We start from the raw sequence: 18367 nt of genomic DNA on the forward strand, positions 1-18367 counted from the left end.
ATCATAACGCTCTCCTCCTCAAAGCAGTGATAAGGAACCCAGGCTCCTTCCATTGTGACTCTGCCATCTTCCTCCCTCCAGAGGAGGGATCCTCCTCCTGTGTCTTTAGCCAGATGGGAAAAGAATTCATGGGATTGGGTGAGATGTTTTTACAGACCTGGTCTGCGAATGGCAAAGGTTACTTTTCACCAAGTGCACCCCCAGCTGTGTGCCCTGGAGGAAAAGGAAACGGAGTTGGTTAAGTACCTAAGAGTTTTTGTCAAAATCCAATCGCTCTTAATTCTGATTTACTCAAGAAAGACAGCATCGCTTCTACACTTCAACTTATGCTGGCATATTATGCTTTTCAAAAAAAATATATATCCACAGCCAGAGAGTGCAGGAAATTTAGAATCCCCTCCTTCTCGAAAAGAATATACAATTGGAGTCATATATTTACATACATATATATGTACAGATATAAATAATCAAACTTGGCATTATTAAAACACTACACGTAATCCACATCTTATTCACAAATTGGCTAAAAATCTTTTACAGGCTCAAAAGTAGGCCCAAAACAGTGACAAACCCTACCCCAAACGGTGTCAAAATACTTGGAAGTACCCTCACCGATTCACATTTGGTATTATTAGAAATTAAATCAAATCTTCTAAGTCCTTCTAGATTAATTTTGAAATCTTTAAAAAACAAAAATAAAAATAAAAAAAAGCAAGCAACCCAGAGGAAGCTCTCTAGAGGAAAAAACAATTTTCTCCAGAGAAGTTAAAAAAGGGTCCTATGGGTTATGTCCATCCCAGAAATACATCGTTTACCCAAGTGACATGGAATTGGCTTCAGGAAAAATAGACTTTCGGATGATTTTTGCTTGTTTCTCTTTAAAGTGACTTGGATAATATGGCAGTGACTTTTGAAAGCTACCATTTGTCAACCACCTCCCGGCAGCTCCGTGCCAAGTGCCTTCTGTGCATTCTCTTACTCCAACCTCACAACTAACCACAAGAACTTGCGAAAAAGGCCTGGGCCGTTTTCCCATCCTAGAATGGATAGAGACAAAAATCGGAACAGTCTAAAGCCAAAAACTTACATTTATACATAATCTGATTCTAACTGCTACTGACCTCAAGGTGAGCTACCAAAGGACAAAGCACAACGTTTGGAAAATTGACCCGTTTTAATTTTTTAAAAACAAAAACACACAACACAACGTCAAATTATTTTTGCCGTCTACAATTCAGTTATATCCAAACATTCTAAGACCAAACAGAGTCCTCTGCCCAGCAGCAGGGGACTACGAGGAGAGAGACGCTGAAGACACACGAGGGTGAATGCTAGAGGACAGTCCCAGCTGTGGGCCACAGCCTTCCAGCCCGACGCACGCCGCCACTTTCACTTCACAGTTTGTTCACATGGTTTACGGGAAGCTCTTTAAAATCATTTCATCCCAGACGCCAGATTTCTTCAACAACACAGAGCTCCACATCGGTGTTTCCATCCGACTGATAGGACTAAAAAGCGGTTTTTGTTTTCATCTTGTTTTAGCAGGGCAGAGAAGTGAAACTAGCCGCCAGATGCCTTTAGTAATAAATGAGGAGAGGAGAGGTAAGGAAGGATCTGGGCTGTGCTGGGTGCTGGCTTCTACTTGTCTCCTTGAGAACGTGACTTCCGAAGTGTTAAATCACACTCATGCCACTACAATGATTAGTACTAGTAATCTTTTCTCAGATGATAAAAAGGAAAAGTACCCAATGGACATAAAAATGGTCAAAAAGATCTTACCGCAGGTCAATTTTTCCCCCCCAAAAAAGATACAAAATGAACATATAATTGGGATGGTAACTCCGTTAGACATTCCAATTCACCCAGTCGCTTGTTCGCCATACAAGTAAGGAGAACAGGCATTGAGTTTTATTAGCAATGTTATAGTAGTAACCAGATGTGTTAATGGCAGCTTATTTGAGGTCCATCAATCCTTGGAACACGTGTAGGAAAGCATGGCTGTCGTTCTCCGACTGCCCACATCTGAACACATTCAGCTACCACGGAAACTACAAAGGAAGGAAAAAATATATTTATTCCAAGATTCATTTACTGGGATTTTTAAACGCCCTTTCTTCCATAAAGCCCTGGCGTGCTGATAGTGTGCTAGGGACTGCTGTGTTTCCCAGCATGAGCTCCCATCCTCTGAGGGTCCTGAGAAGGATAGTGGATTGGTCCTGGAGCCCTCATGAAAGGAGGGGGTGGTCCCATTGGGTGGAACATGTGTGGCCCAAAACCTGCAGATGGGAGAGGACAAATTTGTTAGGCTTGCCGTTTCCTGGACAACCTTTCAAACCTGTGAATCTTTCTAAGGTCAAAACCACCCAGCCGTAAGTCAAATTGACAAGGGGCTTCAGAAAATGTCAGTTCACAGACTTGCTTAGGCATGTCCACCTGTAGTACTTCCTCGGCTTTAGAAAGCTTTCCCCTCAGACCAGGTTAAAAGAAAACTCCACAGGACCCAAAGGGATCTGGTACTATGTCATCTGAGCCTTTGGTGCCTAACACGCCAAGCCTACCAGACAGGATGCAATCAGGATTTGGGAAGTGAGGAAGGAACCAGGCTGATGCCAGACTCTGTCACCACCAACCTCAATGCCTTATACCAGAATGGAAGGTGTTCAGAAACCAGGACTTTGTTACAGAGTATGGGAACTCTGCCACAGGAGAACCGGCTATTTGTGACTTACCTACACTGTACAGATCGCCACTGACATTTCCTAGAGCAGCGCTACACAAAGTGCTGGTCCTGGAACTGCTTATTACTGCCCCCGCCACCCCAAGATAAAGTCAAATGTAACTTGAGCCAAACAGGGGACAAACTGATGAGAGATCACTATAATCCAGTAACTCCCATTCTGATCATACACACTCAGATCTTTAGAAAACTGGCAACCTTCTCCTCCTTGGCAGGCCAGGGAAAAAAACGAAAGATCAGGGATCCTAACAAATCAGGTTTACTTGCAGACCTCTACGGGGCAAACTCAGAGGATTTAGCCACGATAATGAGGTGTGGAGACAGGACTCTCACAAAGATTTTCCTGGGCTAAATGAGACCTATTTACTAAGAAAGAAGATGGATGTTACCTGGGGGTGGGGGCGGGGCAATACCAGGGGGTGGCGGCAGGGCTATGTTCACCACGGCTGGAGGACCACTTGGGGGTAAGTTGAAGTAGTTGGCAGAGGCTTCTTCTTCGGCTGCAGGAGGAGGCGGAAGAGCTGGAGAAGAGAAAACAGCCAACAGTCAAAGGGAAGAAGACCGTGCAACGATGTTTCTACCTCCTTTAAGCCCGGGGCTCCTGCTGGGGGAAAAGAGTTGCTACAGTAGCCAGAGACCTGCCTGGGTCTCTCCTGACACTGAGGAACAGCAGGGCAGGGTGAGCATTTGACGTCAGCAAGCTACCCAGTAGGCAGGAAGTTTGCACTCACCTCCTGGCAGTCCTGGAACGGGCTCTAGCTTGATCCCAGAGTCTGTGGTTCCATCCTTCTCTTTTTCTTTTCCTCTGGCTGCTTGGGACCTGGGCGACAGACAGACAGACAGACAGACAGACACAGACACAGACACAGACACACACACACACACACAATGTCAGTACTCTGTCCCACCTTCTCTCACACCTCTGCTTCTCGTGTTTCCAAATAGAGTTCCTTTGCTCCTTGCCTCCTTTTCAGAGAATACTCTTTTCCCCTAAATGCCACTGTGCAGAGTAGACAGAAGCAAATGTTTTAAAGCCAGAAAGACCTGGATTCAAACTCTGCTGGAAATGCTGTTAAGGACAAGAAGCAGCGACCTATGTGTGTTTGGCGCAGTGCTTAATCAGCACACAGGAAGCACCCACAAGGGGCGCTCCTTCCTGGTTCCAAGCTGGAAACATGTTCTCCCTTTGAACCTTCAGGGTATTTCACTTGAGTCTCTCTTATGCAATCATCACTTTCAAACTTCAATTAGCTATTCTCCATGGACAACCAGCCCCTAGAGGGCAGAAACTAGGTCTAATGCATTTGTAAACTCTCAAATCCAATCTTTCTTGCCCTGACGTTATATTTGGCCTATAATAGCTGGTCACAAAAGGTAAGAACCTTCGAAGGAGTAGATTACAACGGCAAAGCCCTGAATAAATTTCCAAAGCAGGATCCTCCCAATGTCCACAGTGTTAGAGAAGTGTCAGAGAAATGAAACATTGTTTTTAACGGTCCTATTGACTTAAACCCATTCACCAAAAGCATACTAGCCCCCAGATAATGAAACACTTCCTTGAAAATCTCAATAAAGACATCGTAAAATAGCCCAATTCTCACCTTCCCCATTTCACGTTGAGTCTACGGCCATTGACAATCAACTTATTAAAGGACTTCTCCGCAGCCACCTCTGCAGCCTGCCTCGTGGCAAACTGGATGAACGCACACTGCTGTCTCTGTACGACGGTGATCGTCCGGATCTCCCCAAACTGGTAGAAGTGATTTCTGAAGGGATACAGGCAGAGAAACAGGAGAGTTAATGACACTCCCAGGAGGTTGCAGTGGATTATTCATTCTTGCACTCACTCACACACAAGGCAGGTGGCCCCCTGGTCATCTGCCTAACTACCTGCAGGTAATTCCCCCAGTACCCTGCCCTACCGTGGGTACTACTTACTGAGAGAGAGTATAAGAAAAATAGTGAGTAAATAAAGGTTTACAAACATCTCAGGGATTGTTCCATGGAGGAATAGAGGCTCCAGTATCCAGGTTTCATAGGGACCTTAAACCCTCCATAAGGGGCTGGCAAACTCAGCCCCACAGCTCATGAGCCAAGAACATTGTAAAAAGTTTGTTTTTTAATTAAAAAAAAAAAAAATTTTCTTTAAATGTTTATTTATTATTGAAAGACAGAGAGAGACAGAGCATGAGCAGGGGAGGGACAGAGAGAGAGAGACAGGGAGACACAGAATCCTAAGCAGGCTCCAGGCTCTGAGCTGTCAGCACAGAGCCCGACGCGGGGCTCGAACTCACAAACTGTGAGATCATGACCTGAGCCGAAGTCAGACGCTTAACCGACTGAGCTACCCAGGCGCCCCGTTTTTTAATCTTTTTAAACATTTATTTTTGAGAGACAGAGAGACAGAGTGTGAGTGGGGGAGGGGCAGAGAGAGAGGGAGACACAGAATCCGAAGCAGGATCCAGGCTCCAAGCTGTCAGCACAGAGCCCAATGCGGGGCTCCAACTCATGAACCGCGAGATCATGACCTGAGCTAAAGTCAGACGTTTAACTGACTGAGCCACCCAGGCACCTCTAAAAAAGTTTTTTAAGGCTATGTAACAACAACAATGAAACAAAAGGGAGGAGCAGGGAAAGCGTCGGCCAGCAGTAGGGACTGTCTAGCTCACTTAGACCGGGTTTAATGGAGACAGGCTACCAAGGGCAGGTTATACACTTATAGGAGATAAGTGGGTAATTGGAAGGGGTAATTTCCATCACTATCTGTCTAGATGTCCCACTGGCCAAGCAAAATACAAGCCAAGAATAATATAAACATAGCAAACAGAAATCTCTTTAAAAAGCCAACAATTTAAACCATGAGAGTTTTATAACTGCCAAGGTCTCCCTCCTTGACATAATTAATCATTCTTGGATATGTGCCATATTTAAAAAACTCTATTTGGCTATTAGGTCAAATAGAATCTCGTGATTATTATCACGTGGAAGGATCAGGTAAGCACTATAAGCACTGCTGATGAACATTACTATTCTGGCAAGAGAAAGGACACGTTTATAAAAATTCTTGTTAGCATGACTAATTAGCATAACTATAGAGAGGCTAAAGAAAAATGTACTTTGTACAGAATTATCCTGTTGCCTGTGTTTTTGCCCAAAAAAGTATTTCAGGGCAGTTAAAAGCAGAGAGCTCATAAAATTTTATCTACAAACCTTAGATCGGTCTCAGTAATGGTATCGCCCAGACCACCAACATACAGCGTGGTGATAGTCTTGTCCTCTGGGGGGTCCAGACGAGGCATTGTTGAAGCCCGCTTTAGAAGCTTATCTGCCACAGGGTCATTGATCCCATAATATCGGTCTTTAATGTTCTGATCAGCAAGGGGGTCATCCGGATCTGTTGGCTTCTCATGCCTATGGTTCAAGACAGAACAACACATGAAGGTAAAACAAAGGAAAAGAATTTACAGGTTATCACCCAATAGTAGCTACGTACATATACCCTGAAATGCCTTCTGAACTAGAAACCATGGCCATACCAAAACATAATTATCACAACAAAGCTAACACCAAAAGGATTTACTGTATCACACAAACACTTGCCAGCCTCCTAAAAGCCATTTAAATGACCATCTACACGGTAACAGACTTTCCTTATAAAGAAATGCTTTTGGCACACTCTGCTTCAAAACAAAAAGTAATCAAAACATGGTTACCCTTCTCTAGGGCAATGGTTCTTAACAAACCTGAAGTCCTGCATTCCACGGAGAGTCTCATTAAGGCTGTGGACCAGCCCCAGAAAAAAGTATAGATAATTTTTTTTTTTTTTGGTGGGTGTGTGGTTAACCAAGACCCAATCAAGAACTTCTGATCCAGACGCTTGGCGGTCTTGACTGAAACATACTCACATACCTGTTAGAGGTCTGGCCTTCATTTGATTTCAACTACACACTGAGATTTAAACCATGACATACTTCTCAGGCAGAAACTTTTAGAGTCAACATCGTATTATATGGCATAATAACTTAGTTTCCCAAGGCTTGGTTACGAGTAAAAGTCCCATTACAAGTAAAAACAACAATTTAATCAAGCTCTTCTAAATTTAATAGCCCTAAGAAATGAGATATATGACACTAATTGCATAAACTTGTTTAATTACATTTTTAAAATATGTATTAAAAAAAAATTTTTTTAATGTTTATTTTTGAAGGAGACAGAACGTGAGTGGGAGAGGGGCAGAGAGAGGGAGACACAGAATCCGAAGCAGACTCCAGGCTCTGAGATATCAGCACAGAGCCTGACATGGGGCTCGAACTCACAATCTGTGAGATCATGACCCGAGTGAAGTCAGTTGCCCAACCGACTGAGCCACCCAGGCGCCCCAAATTTTTTTAATATTTATTTTTGAGAGAGACAGAGAGAGCGTGTGCAAGCAGGGGAGGGGCAGAGAGAGAGAGGGAGACACAGAATCCAAAGCAGGCTCCAGGTTCTGAGCTGTCAGCACAGAGCTCGACATGGGGCTCAAACCCACGAACTGTGAGATCATGACCTGAGCCGAAGTCAGATGCTTAACCGACTGAACCACCCAGATGCCCCTAAACTTGTAGATTTTAAAGCAGAAATAGTTTAAGCTAGCATCTCCCATTTCTTAGATGACTAATTATCTAAAAGCAAATAATGAAAATGGAATTCAGCTCTTGCCTGTATGGACACTCCTCTCCTCTCTTACATTCTCCTTTTACCCAGAAGGAGCAAATGTGGGGTCGATTCCTTTTGTAGTAGGGTGTGGTCCGGGCTAGTTTGAGTAGCATGTCACTGGTGGATGTGGCTTTCCCCAACATGCCAACTGGCCGTGTTCCATCAGAGTTGGAAATCTACACAGGGACGACAAGTTCAAAAGATAAATTACACAGACTGTATCAATCCACTAGGATTCTACCAAATATAAAATTACATCAAGAAAGTGGCAGCACACCTCTCTCTCCATATTCTGTGTGTAGTATTCTTTGTTGACATCTGACTTTGGCATATCATCCTTAAAAGACAATCCTGCATCCCGAACCTGGATGGGCAGGCCTGGTACAAAGGAAAGGAGGAAAAAACCTCAAGATACATTTTAAAACAAATCCATATTGAACATGCACATAGAATACAACATCATTGTTCTCTCCTCCAGCTTTCTAGGTATCAGAGGCTTTATTATTTTTTTAATGTTTATTTATTTTGAGAGAGAGAGAGAGTGAGCGGGGAGGAGGAGTAGAGAGAGGGGAAAGGGAAAATCCCAACCTGATGCAGGGTTCAATCCCATGAACCATGAGACCATGACCTGAGCTGAAATTAAGAGTCCAATGCTCAACCAACTGAGCCACCCACACGTCCCCAGAGGCTTTATTTTTATTCGAAATCTTTATTACCATCAGGCCAAAACTACCTAAGAGCATTCTATGCAACTGTCGAAATTCCTAAGCTGTCATGATATTTGAAATGAAGGTTTTAGAAAATCTTTTAGATGACAAACTTTGGTAGTGGTCAGATTTGACCTGTACTTAATGAAGTACCTAGCTTTTATTGGAACAGGATTTATTTAAATAAACATAAAAAGTGGGTTATTTTTAGGCTGGTGTTCTAGATCCTTGGGATAGTCATAGTCAGTAAGAGTCACTATATTCCAGAACCAGAACACTTCTTTTAACAAACATGTAAGTAAATAATATTAAACAATATATGACCAGGACTCTGATTAGCAGCTAACTTTCTTAACATACATAAACTTTTATTTTCCCTTTTATTTTATTGTATAGTAGAAACTCTTATTGAAAAAGTACTTTTCTCATAAACAAAAAGTCACTTGTAGTTAAAAAAAAAAATCACTCCCAAATTACTTTTAAAATAGGAGCAGTTATAGCACATCAGTCCCCAAAACACAGAAATCTAAAGCACAATTAGCCTATGCTTCTGGTAGGGATTGTGGGAAAGAGCTTTGGATTTTGAAAGAAGCCCAAGGCAAAGAGATTATCTACCATAGGAAAAATGCCTTTGCCTCACTTTGGCTACACAGATGTACAGAGAGGCTTGGGCCAGTCCTGATTAATTCCCAACTTTTCCTTAAGTTCCTCCCCTTGTCCAGAAGGGCTCTAGGATGGCCTGGCACGATTCTCCTCTTCCTAGGAGAAGCAGAGCACAAAAGGCACTCCAAAGGGGGGTCAGAACTGGAGATGGGGTGAGAAGTAGAAAACAAAAAGACTAATTTGTCATCTAGGGCACCTGCATCTGCATAGTTTTAGATCTGTTAGGGCAAACATACCATATTCTAGGTCCAAGAGGCAGGTCTGACAGACATTCTTCAATTTACTGCAGGTTTGGCACACTTCAGTCTTCTTGAAACGCATGCGGACACCGGGGCACCAGCGAAATACTGTGAATGGCCTGGCACAGATCTGGAAAACAAAATAAACAAAATAAGAGCCCTGATGCTGGTCTGGCCAATCAAGCTAGGGGATTTAATAACAACAGGGGATTTAAAGAAAGGATCCTTGACTCTAGGGTTTAGAAGAGATCTTAGCAATCATGTAGTCTAAACACCATCTGACATTTCGATTCCATTTAGCACACCCATCCCCAGGAGTTAAAAAATTAACACAGTACAGAAATGAAATACTCAAAAGTCAAAGTCCTCCCCACACTAGAGGTAACCACCATTAACATATGACCCTTAATCTTTTGGGGGGACAGTGGGGAATGCCATATACTCCTTTAAGAATCTTATGACAGCTATGACCTTCCTCCTCTGCTAAAATCTTCACTTGGAAGCTCCTGGGTGGCTCAGTCGGTTAAGCATCTGACCTCGGCTCAGGTCATGATCTCGTAGTTCGTGAGTTTGAGCCCCGTCTCAAGCTCTGTGCTGACAGCTCAGAGCCTGGAGCCCACTTCGGATTCTGTGTCTTCCTCTCTCTCTGCTCCTCCCCAGCTCGTGCTCTGTCTCTCAAATATAAATTAATGTCAAAAAAAAATTTAAATCCTCATGTGCACGGTCAGACAACAACACTCAGTATACCATCTCTGAGGGTTCAAAGCCCATTCACAGACGCCAGGTTAAGAACCTTTACATTAAAGGCCTCACTTTCTTACCTCTCACACTAAACAGTTAACAATCAGTGAGTACATAAATGATACATGAAAGTCTGTGAAGCATTGACTTTTACTGGAGAAGCTCAAAGCCATGCAAATTGAAAAGAAAAGGAAAATCAAATCAAATCATTACTCTTTAACAGACATGCTTACTTTGCATTCCTTCCCATACTTTTCTTTGGTCTGAAACAGAAAGAAACAGAAAACAGCAGGTTACAGAAAGAAAAAAACTAGATGTCTTCTCCTTCCCTAAATACAATCTGAGAAATGTGTCTGGAGATCCCCGGCATCCTAATGAGGTGTGTATGTGTGTGTGGGGACCACCTCTTTTGGGGGGCGGGCAGGGGATGACAGAGATATATTCTAACTACCTGCTATGAATCATACTCTCTTAAGAATCTTATGGATCTAATACTGGGTAAATACGTATGTTTCCACTGCCACAACTCTTCCGCTCACTTCTGGCTCCCAAGTTCTCGCTGAAGAACTAAAATTCCTAATAGTGTCCACAGTCCCCAAATCATGGAGGACGTAGCTATGGCTAGCCCATTTTACAAAGTTTAGTCAGAGGTACCTACTATACCCTCCTGTGCAGACAGTCTGTATACAGTCAATCAAGATCTCTGAGATGGATCACAACACAGCCCTATTCTAATTATTAAATGTTAACTGCTGGTGATTTTACCCTTATTTATAAGGATGGGGTTACCTTACACTAAACAGATTACAAGGTGCAGTGGCCAAAAGGCACTGGATTAGGAATCAGGACACCGAGTTTCTCCTCCTTCCTTGCTAAGGTCCCTGGAGTCAGCCTATCTGAATTTATATCCAAGCTCTGCTCCTTGCTTGCCATACCGAAAAAACATAAACCGTATTTGCCTGGTTAATACACCTCACTCTTAGATAAATGCTCAACAAATATTAGCTGTTGTTATGACTCCTGGATCTCAGGAATGCCGCTGAGTTCCAAAGACAGAATAAGCATGACAGTCCTTTGCAGATAGTCCTGTGTTTTGGGTTAGTAAAGGAGCATCATTGCTTTGGCTTGGCTAGGAGAAGCATTTCACGGACAGCGTGTAGGTAACACAACAATGACAGAACCTGAAGAACTCTCGTTTCACACGCGATTACTCACCATTCGAATATATGGGTTTTCTCCAAGACATGTCTGGCACAGAATGGGGAAGTCCTGGTGAAAGTGGGAAATCTGGTTGAAAGCCAGGCTCGGAAGACCCTGCCATCTCAGCCACACTCGTGGGGAAGGGGGAGGGAGGGGAGGCAAGGAGCGAGGGTGGGGGACAGGGTAGGGCAGGAACCCGAGGTTCTGCACGGGCCCGGTCGCGGGAGGGGGCGCTGTCTGCACTTCCGGCAAGCGGCGGGAAAAAAAGACCAGCTCGAAATGAGAGGAGAGGGCAAGGGTGGGAAGGGGGCAGGTCCCGGACCCTGGCTAAGCCCCCTCCCTCCAAGCCCGAAGGAGGGCCGCCCTCCAGCCTCCCGCTTTGGCCGAGCTAGGCCGCAGCGCTGGCTCCTTCCCGGAATTCCTTCGGCCGATCCACAGCCACGGCCCTGCCCGCCCCAAAGAGGCCCGGCTTCGCCGCCTCTCTCCGTCCTCCTCCGGCAGGCATACTCACCGCATCCTCCCAGTTCTGCCTGTTGTAGGTGTTGGAACCCAGAGAAGTCGCCATCTTGAGAGCGTCTGGAGGCAGTGGCGGCTTCCGAGTTGAGAGAGAGGACCGCCACAATCCCGTCAGGCCCCGAGGCTGGTTCCCGGCCCGTTGACGTCTTATTTATGCGTCTTGGGCGCCCTTGGGGGCGGGCCTCGTGCGTCATGACGTCTCCCGGAATTTCTTCGCTTAACAATTGGGCGGCCTGGTGGGTTTCCCTGGTCCTTTCTTTGAGTTGGTCCGTGCTTAGGAAGAAGAGCCGAAATACAATAGATTTATTTTAAAATTGAGCGAAGGAATAGAGGAACAAGCAAGGAATGAGGGGATGGGATTCAAACAGCGTTAGCTTCCGTGGAGCGTTTATTATGCCATACGCTGGGCGAACGTCTTGACGTGCCAGTGTCTTATTTCTCACAATAAACTCTGTAAAGTTGCCTGTTTTAACAAGCAAAAACACAGAACGTCTAAAGTTGAATTTCAGATATACAACAAACCATATTTTAGTATAAATATGTCCCAAATAGATTTATACTAAAATAATGACTCGTTTATCTGAAAGTCAAATTTAGCTGGATATCATTATTGTATCTGGCAAACCACTACCCTCTAGGCAAGTGTGATTGTACCTGTTTTATAGAAAAGGAGAGTGAGGCTTAGAGCGAGTAATTAACTTGCTTCTTCTGGTAGTGTAGCTAATAAATGGTGAAGCCACAAATCCAAAGACAATAGTAGTGTTTTCCCTCTTGAAACTTAAAGGGTCTTATGGATCAACACATGCATCGTTACATCGTTTTTTGAACAACTCATTACTGCACTGCCAATATTTTAGGAATTCAAGCATTCTGTACACTTATAGTGTATCATTAAAATACCTATTATGTTCAAATCACCACAGTTGGTTTTTTTTTTTTAATGTTTATTCATTTTTGAGAGAGACACACACACACACAGAGCCCGAGCAGGGGAGGGGCAGAGAGGGAGAGAAGACACAGAATCCAAAGCAGGCTCCAGGCTCCAAGCTGTCAGCACAGAGCCCGATGCAGGGCTCGAACCCACAAGCTGTGAGATCATGACCTGAGCTGAAGTCAGATGCTTAACCAACTGAGCCACCCAGGCGCCCCTAAGTCACCACAGTTTTTAAAAAATCAGGTTGAACTTATGTACAGTAAAAGTTTACCTTTTAGTTGTATAGTTGTATAGAATTTTTACATATATTCACATATGTACATATATTCACTACAAATATAGAATAGTTTCATCACTCCAAAAAGTTTCTTCGTGACCAAGTAAATTCCCCTCTCCCCACACACAGTCCTAACAAGCACTGATCTGTTCTGTCCCTATAGTTTTGCTGTTTCCAGAAAATCATAAGTGGAGTCCTATTATAGCCTTTTGGGTCTGATTTCTTTTTCTTCCAATATAGTATTTGAGAGTCTTCCATATTGTTGCATGCATCAGCAATTTGTTCTTTTCATTGCTGAGATTCTTGGATGTACCGGGTGAGTTAAAAAAAAATCCATATGCCAGTTGATGGTCATTTGAGTTGTTCCAGATTTCAGTGAATATAAATAAAGCCGTTATAAACATTCACATACATGTTATTGCATGGACATAGGTTTTCACTTGTAAATACCAAGGAGTGGGATTACTTGATCATATGGTAAGTGTATATTTTCCTGTAAGGCAAAGTGCTTGGATTTAGCTGAGCTTCTTTATGGTTTGTTATCTTTTTTTTTTTTTTTTTTAAGATTTAAAAACAATTTTTTTGTATAGAAAACTCTATGCCCAGCATGGGGCTCAAAACCACAACCCAGAGATCAAGAGTCGCGTGCTGTAACGACTGAACCAGCCAGGTGCCCCTATGGTTTGTTATCGTTTGCTGTTTGGCAAATTCTTAGACATCATTTCTTTACTCTTCTGCCTAGTTTCTTCTCTATCCGGGACTCCAATTACACATATCAGACCACGCGATACTGTTCCACAGCTCTTGAAAACTGTGGTGTTATTTCCTCCCTTTTTAGGAGGAGGTGGTTCAATATGGATAATTTCTGTTGACCGATCTCCAAGTTTCCTGATTATTTCCTTAGCTATGACAATTCTACTGATAAGCCTGTAAAAGATATTTTTCCTCTCTGATCCTGTTTTTTATTTCAATTTGTCTCTTACAGTTTCCACCTCTCTGCTGAAACATGTTCATACATATTATCCATATTTTCAACTACTTTTTTCAACATATCAATCAGAGTTTGAATCCTTGATAGTTCCAACATCTGGGTCATATCTGTATACGGTCTTATTGTCTTGTCTGTGAAAAATGAGTTGTTTCTTTCTTGCTTCTTTGTGTAACTCAATTTTTTTTATTGAATGCCATTCATTGCTTATGTAGCAGTAGACTGAGGTAGATGCTGGGAAGTGGGCAGATCTGTCAGGCCACGTGTGTGGGGTTTGGTCAATCCAGTCAGAAATTGAACTGGGTCTGGGTTTTGTTGTTGCTATGGTTGCCTTCCATGCATTACAGATTTCGTATCCTCTAGCATTATTTTGTGCTTTAGGATGGGGTTGAAGAACTTTTCTCAAGTGTTCATATTTTATCCTTAGCGTTCAGCTGTCCTGCACACCCGAACCTTAGTGGTGAGTCTCTGTGGCCTTGCTTTTCCCCCAGCAGCTGTTATTAGTTCCTTGCTAGGTTGGTAGTTGGGAATTTGTTGGAGGTTCTTTGTTCCAGTTCAACTTCCGTCTTTAGTGGGTCCTTTGTGGCCAGGCCTCACGAGTGGTTTTTTTTCTTAACATTCCTGCCCCTGCTGTCTATGACAGCCAAACTGTGACTTGTGCCTGTAGTCGGCCTTGTCAGGGAGAGTTTCCTGCCCTTCCTGCAGTGGTAGAACTTTAATGGTATTGGTTGGTATAGATTTTTGGGGCTCAGGACTGAATCTTGTCCTCTGCCCCCAAGAGTAGAAGCTTTTTCTTACCGTGCCCCAGCAGCAGTGGGTCTTTACCTGTGCCCTGGGGAGACATGATTTTCTGTTCCTCCCCCAGTGGCCTTTTTCTCCTTATGAGGGAGGGGCCTGGGCAGGAGGAGGCAGGCTCTCGGGCCTTTCCTACAGAAGCAGCAGATCTCTTCTGTGGCCTCCAAACCAAGGAGGCCCTGTAGAGCTCCAGCACTCTCCCCTCCCTGCAGGTCTTTCTCATGAATACCTGGTGGAGATTCTGGAAAGAGCTTGTGAATGCATGCAAGCTCCCTGAGTGTTTTAGGCTCCCAGGGATTTTGTACTGTTTTGTTAGCCCAAATATGACTGTTCAAACAATTCTTTAAGATTTTTGTTGATTTCCTCTTACCTGCTTATAATGGTCAACACTTCTTCCTCCCATGCTGTGCATGTCTGATCTCTCCTTGGAGGGGTCTGTCCCTCCCCGCTCCCCCCGCCGCCCCCCCCCCCCGCCTTGAAATTCAAGCTATTTGGCTGCTCTGCCACATCAGCTCTCTGATAGATCCAGTAAAATTTATGACTTTCTCATCTATCCACCTTTTCTTTTTTGAGTGGGGCGGGGGGTGACACTTTCCAGATACCCGTATCATGGGCAGAAGCGGAACTCCTGAGTGATTTCATTTCAAAATATAGTTTAAGAGGAAACTTTCTATCACTTCTGTAAATGGAAAATAGTATCACATATTTAGATGCAGCCTTAAAAACAAATACAATGAAAATGAAACAGCCTTTTTTTAAAGTAAGTAGCTACTGTTGTCTGCCAGACTCTGAACTAGAAGCCTAGGTTTAAAAAAGAAGAGGAAGTGTTTAGATGTTACAAACATGAGTATTGATACTTTTTCCTTGATTTAACCAGAAGGATAGGGATAAAAACATGAGGAAAATATTTTTTCACTGGTTGATTCTCTATTAAATGTTACTTTTTATTTTTATTTTTTTAATGTTTATTTATGAGAGAGACAGAGACAGAGTGTGAGCAGGGGAGGGGCAGAGAGAAAGGGAGACAGATTCCGGAGCAGCCTCCAGGCTCTGAGCAAGCTGTCAGCACAGAGCCCGACACGGGGCTTGAACTCACAAACTGCGAGATCATGACCTGAGCCGAAGTCGGACGCCCAACCGAGCCACCCAGTCACCCCTAATGTTACTTTTTAAAAACTGCTTATTTTGAGAGAGAGAGGGAGAGAGAGAGTGTGCATGCAAGTGGGGGATGGGTAGAGAAAGAGGGGGAGACAGAATCCCAAGCAGGTTCTTCACTATCAGTGCAGAGCCCGATGTAGGGCTCGAACTCACAAACTGTGAGAGCATGACCTGAGCCAAAACCAAGAGTTGGACGCTTAACCGACTGAACCACCCAGGTGCCCCTAATGTTTTTTGTTTTTTTTTGTTTTTTTTTTTTTTAGCGTTTATTTATATTGAGAAAGAGAGGCAGAAAGAGAGGGAGAGAGAGAGAATTATAAGCAGGCTCCACGCTGTCAGTGCAGAGCTCAACACAGGCTTGATCCCATGAACTATGAGAATGAGATCATGACCTGAAGTGAGAACAAGAGTCAGATGCTTAACTGACCCACCCAGGCACCCCTAATGTTACTTTCATTTAATACTTAAAGTCATTATCTTGTGTGGGTGTCTCACACTGTGAAATACATTTTGCTGTAGATGTCCCTGACCACCAGAAAATGAGGATAAACAAAGTTAAGTATAGCAACTGAACAAGCATCTCAGCTCTGATTGTTTTTAGTTTGATGAAATAAAGGAAAAACAGATGAGAAGGGGTCCAGAATTTGGCTCTGAAGGAGTCTACAATCCAGTAACTGAACTACACACATACAAAACCCCATAAAGAAGGAAGAGGTAAATGTTTTTAAGAGATACAGTGCTGTGGATCAAGGTCACATCTAGATGAGAGGAAGGGAGAGATGGGAGGAGAGAGCAGGGAAGTAATTCTAGAGAAGGCACACAGAGAAGGAAGAGTATTCTAGGTAGAGAAAACAACAGAACAAGAATGCTCAAGGCAAGCACGATATTTGGCTTATGACAAAAAAGAGGCATAGGTATATTAAAAAAAAAAAGCTAGAAGATCAACAGGTACATACATAAGGAAAAGGATAACATTAATAGAACAAATTAAGGTGCCTACTATCAGGTATTGTAGGCTCTGCAGATACAGCAATTAAAAAAAGAAAGACAGAATCCCTGCACTACAGAGCTTATGTTCTAGTGTCATGTGTCAGAAAATAAAGTATATCATTATGCTGGTGTTTAGTGCTATGCAAAAAAAAAAAAAAAAAAAAAAAAAAAAAAGCAAACAAGTAGCCAAGGGGACAGGAAATGTGCTTAGGGACGGCAGTTTTCCACCATTGAGTAGGGTGGTCAGGGAAAGCCTCACTAAGAAGGAAATATTTGAGCAAAGGCCTGATTGTGATGACAGTGTAAGTTATACAGATATCTGGGAGGAGTTTTCCAAGCAGATGGAACAGCCCATGCAAAGGCCCTGAGAAGACCCCTGACTGGGTGACTCAGCAACAGCAGAAACTGGCGTGGTTGGGGTGGAGGGAGCATGGGGAAGTAATAGATGAATTCAAGGAGGCAGTAGTGGGGTTTCACATCATGTAGGTTCATGTCATGTAGGACCTCACAAGCCACTGTAAGGAGTTTGTACTTTTTTGTTCTACCAAGCTCAAAACCTTGAGTTTGAAGTGGAAGAATGCCTTATTCACTCTGGCTGCTGTGTTGAACGTGGACTAACAGGTGGGGCCAGGGGCCAGGGTGGTTTCCAGACCCGTTTAGATGCTACTGCAATATCCTAGGGTTTTATAGAGCCTATGGTGATTTGGCCCAGGAGAGTTACATTGGAGAGCATGTGACGTCACAGTTTGAAGACACAGCTGGTAGGATTTGCTGACTTAGTGCATGTGGCATGTAGAGTCAAGGTTGATGCTAAGGTTTTTGCTGTGAGCAACTGAAAGGATACAGGTGCCATTTAGTTAGATGAATGCAGGAGGGGCAGACGTGGGGAGAGGAAATCCACTGTGATTTTGAACTTTCAGAGACTATTCTAGAGTTGGTATGTAAATTTAATAGGTAGAGTGAAAATGGTGACATCACTAAGAGTGAGCAGAGACAAAAGCATAAGGAATGAGACCTGGCACGCTCCAAGCTTGGGACGACAGGAAAGGGTCAGCAAAGGATATGCAAGAAAAGTTGCCAGTAAGATGGAAGCAAAATCAGCTGTGTTCTGGAAACCAAGAGAAAACAGGTTTTCAAGAAGGGAGAGATCAGCTGCCAGATGCTAGTGAGAGATTAAGTAGATAAGGACGGAGAATTAGCCATGTGGATTGTTAGAGAACTTGACAAGAGCAATTTTGGTGACATGCTGGGGTGGCAGCCTAGGTGGAATGGGCTCAGGTGAGTACAGGAGACGGAACTAAAAGTTTTTGAAGGAGTTCTGCTGAAAAGGGAGGAGAGAAATGGGGTGGCAGCTGAAGAGGGGCGTGAGGTCAGCTCCTAAGATAAGAGAGATCCTAGCACGTATATGGCAACGATGCAGGAGAGCGGAGGGCGCACTGCTGAAGGGGCGTCTGGGGACGGGTGAGAGGACGAGACTGACTGTGCCAGATGGTGGGGCCAGCTTTAGACAGGGGCGCGAATGGGTCACCCACAGTCCTGGGGCGGGGGGAAGGCAGGGTCACAGAAGTCCAGGTGAAGGTGGAGTGGCGGCCACTCGTTGGGGGTGGGCCATTCTGGGCAGCTGCAAGTAAGCTTTGGGAGCAACGACGCAGGATAAAAGCTGAACATAACATTTATATCATGGTTCTGAGAAGACATCGATAAGGAGCTCAGGCAACATCTACCTG

The 18367-nt window shown here is 43.8% G+C and overlaps 1 protein-coding gene across 2 annotated transcripts; it reads right to left on the reverse strand.

Moving 5' to 3' along the window:
- Positions 1–1155: 1155 nt before the first annotated feature.
- On the reverse strand, positions 1156–11636 carry RBM22 (RNA binding motif protein 22). 2 transcript variants are annotated; one of them, XM_053907038.1, is made up of 11 exons: positions 11494–11636; positions 10998–11051; positions 10016–10045; positions 9039–9171; positions 7710–7810; positions 7436–7608; positions 5948–6148; positions 4339–4503; positions 3469–3557; positions 3127–3258; positions 1156–2048 (listed from the first exon to the last, which is right to left on the reverse strand). In XM_053907038.1, the coding sequence occupies exons 1-11, from the start codon at positions 11545–11547 to the stop codon at positions 1942–1944; spliced, it is 1239 nt and encodes a 412-aa protein (XP_053763013.1). In that variant the 5' UTR covers positions 11548–11636; the 3' UTR covers positions 1156–1941. The 2 variants fall into 2 exon arrangements, with proteins under 2 accessions (XP_053763013.1, XP_053763012.1); XM_053907037.1 differs by lacking the exon at positions 1156–2048 and adding an exon at positions 2050–2276.
- Between the last annotated feature and the right edge of the window lie 6731 nt (positions 11637–18367).

The sequence above is a fragment of the Panthera pardus genome, unplaced genomic scaffold (assembly GCF_024362965.1).
Source record: "Panthera pardus isolate Hobbes unplaced genomic scaffold, ASM2436296v1 HiC_scaffold_2, whole genome shotgun sequence".
NCBI lineage: Eukaryota > Metazoa > Chordata > Mammalia > Carnivora > Felidae > Panthera > Panthera pardus.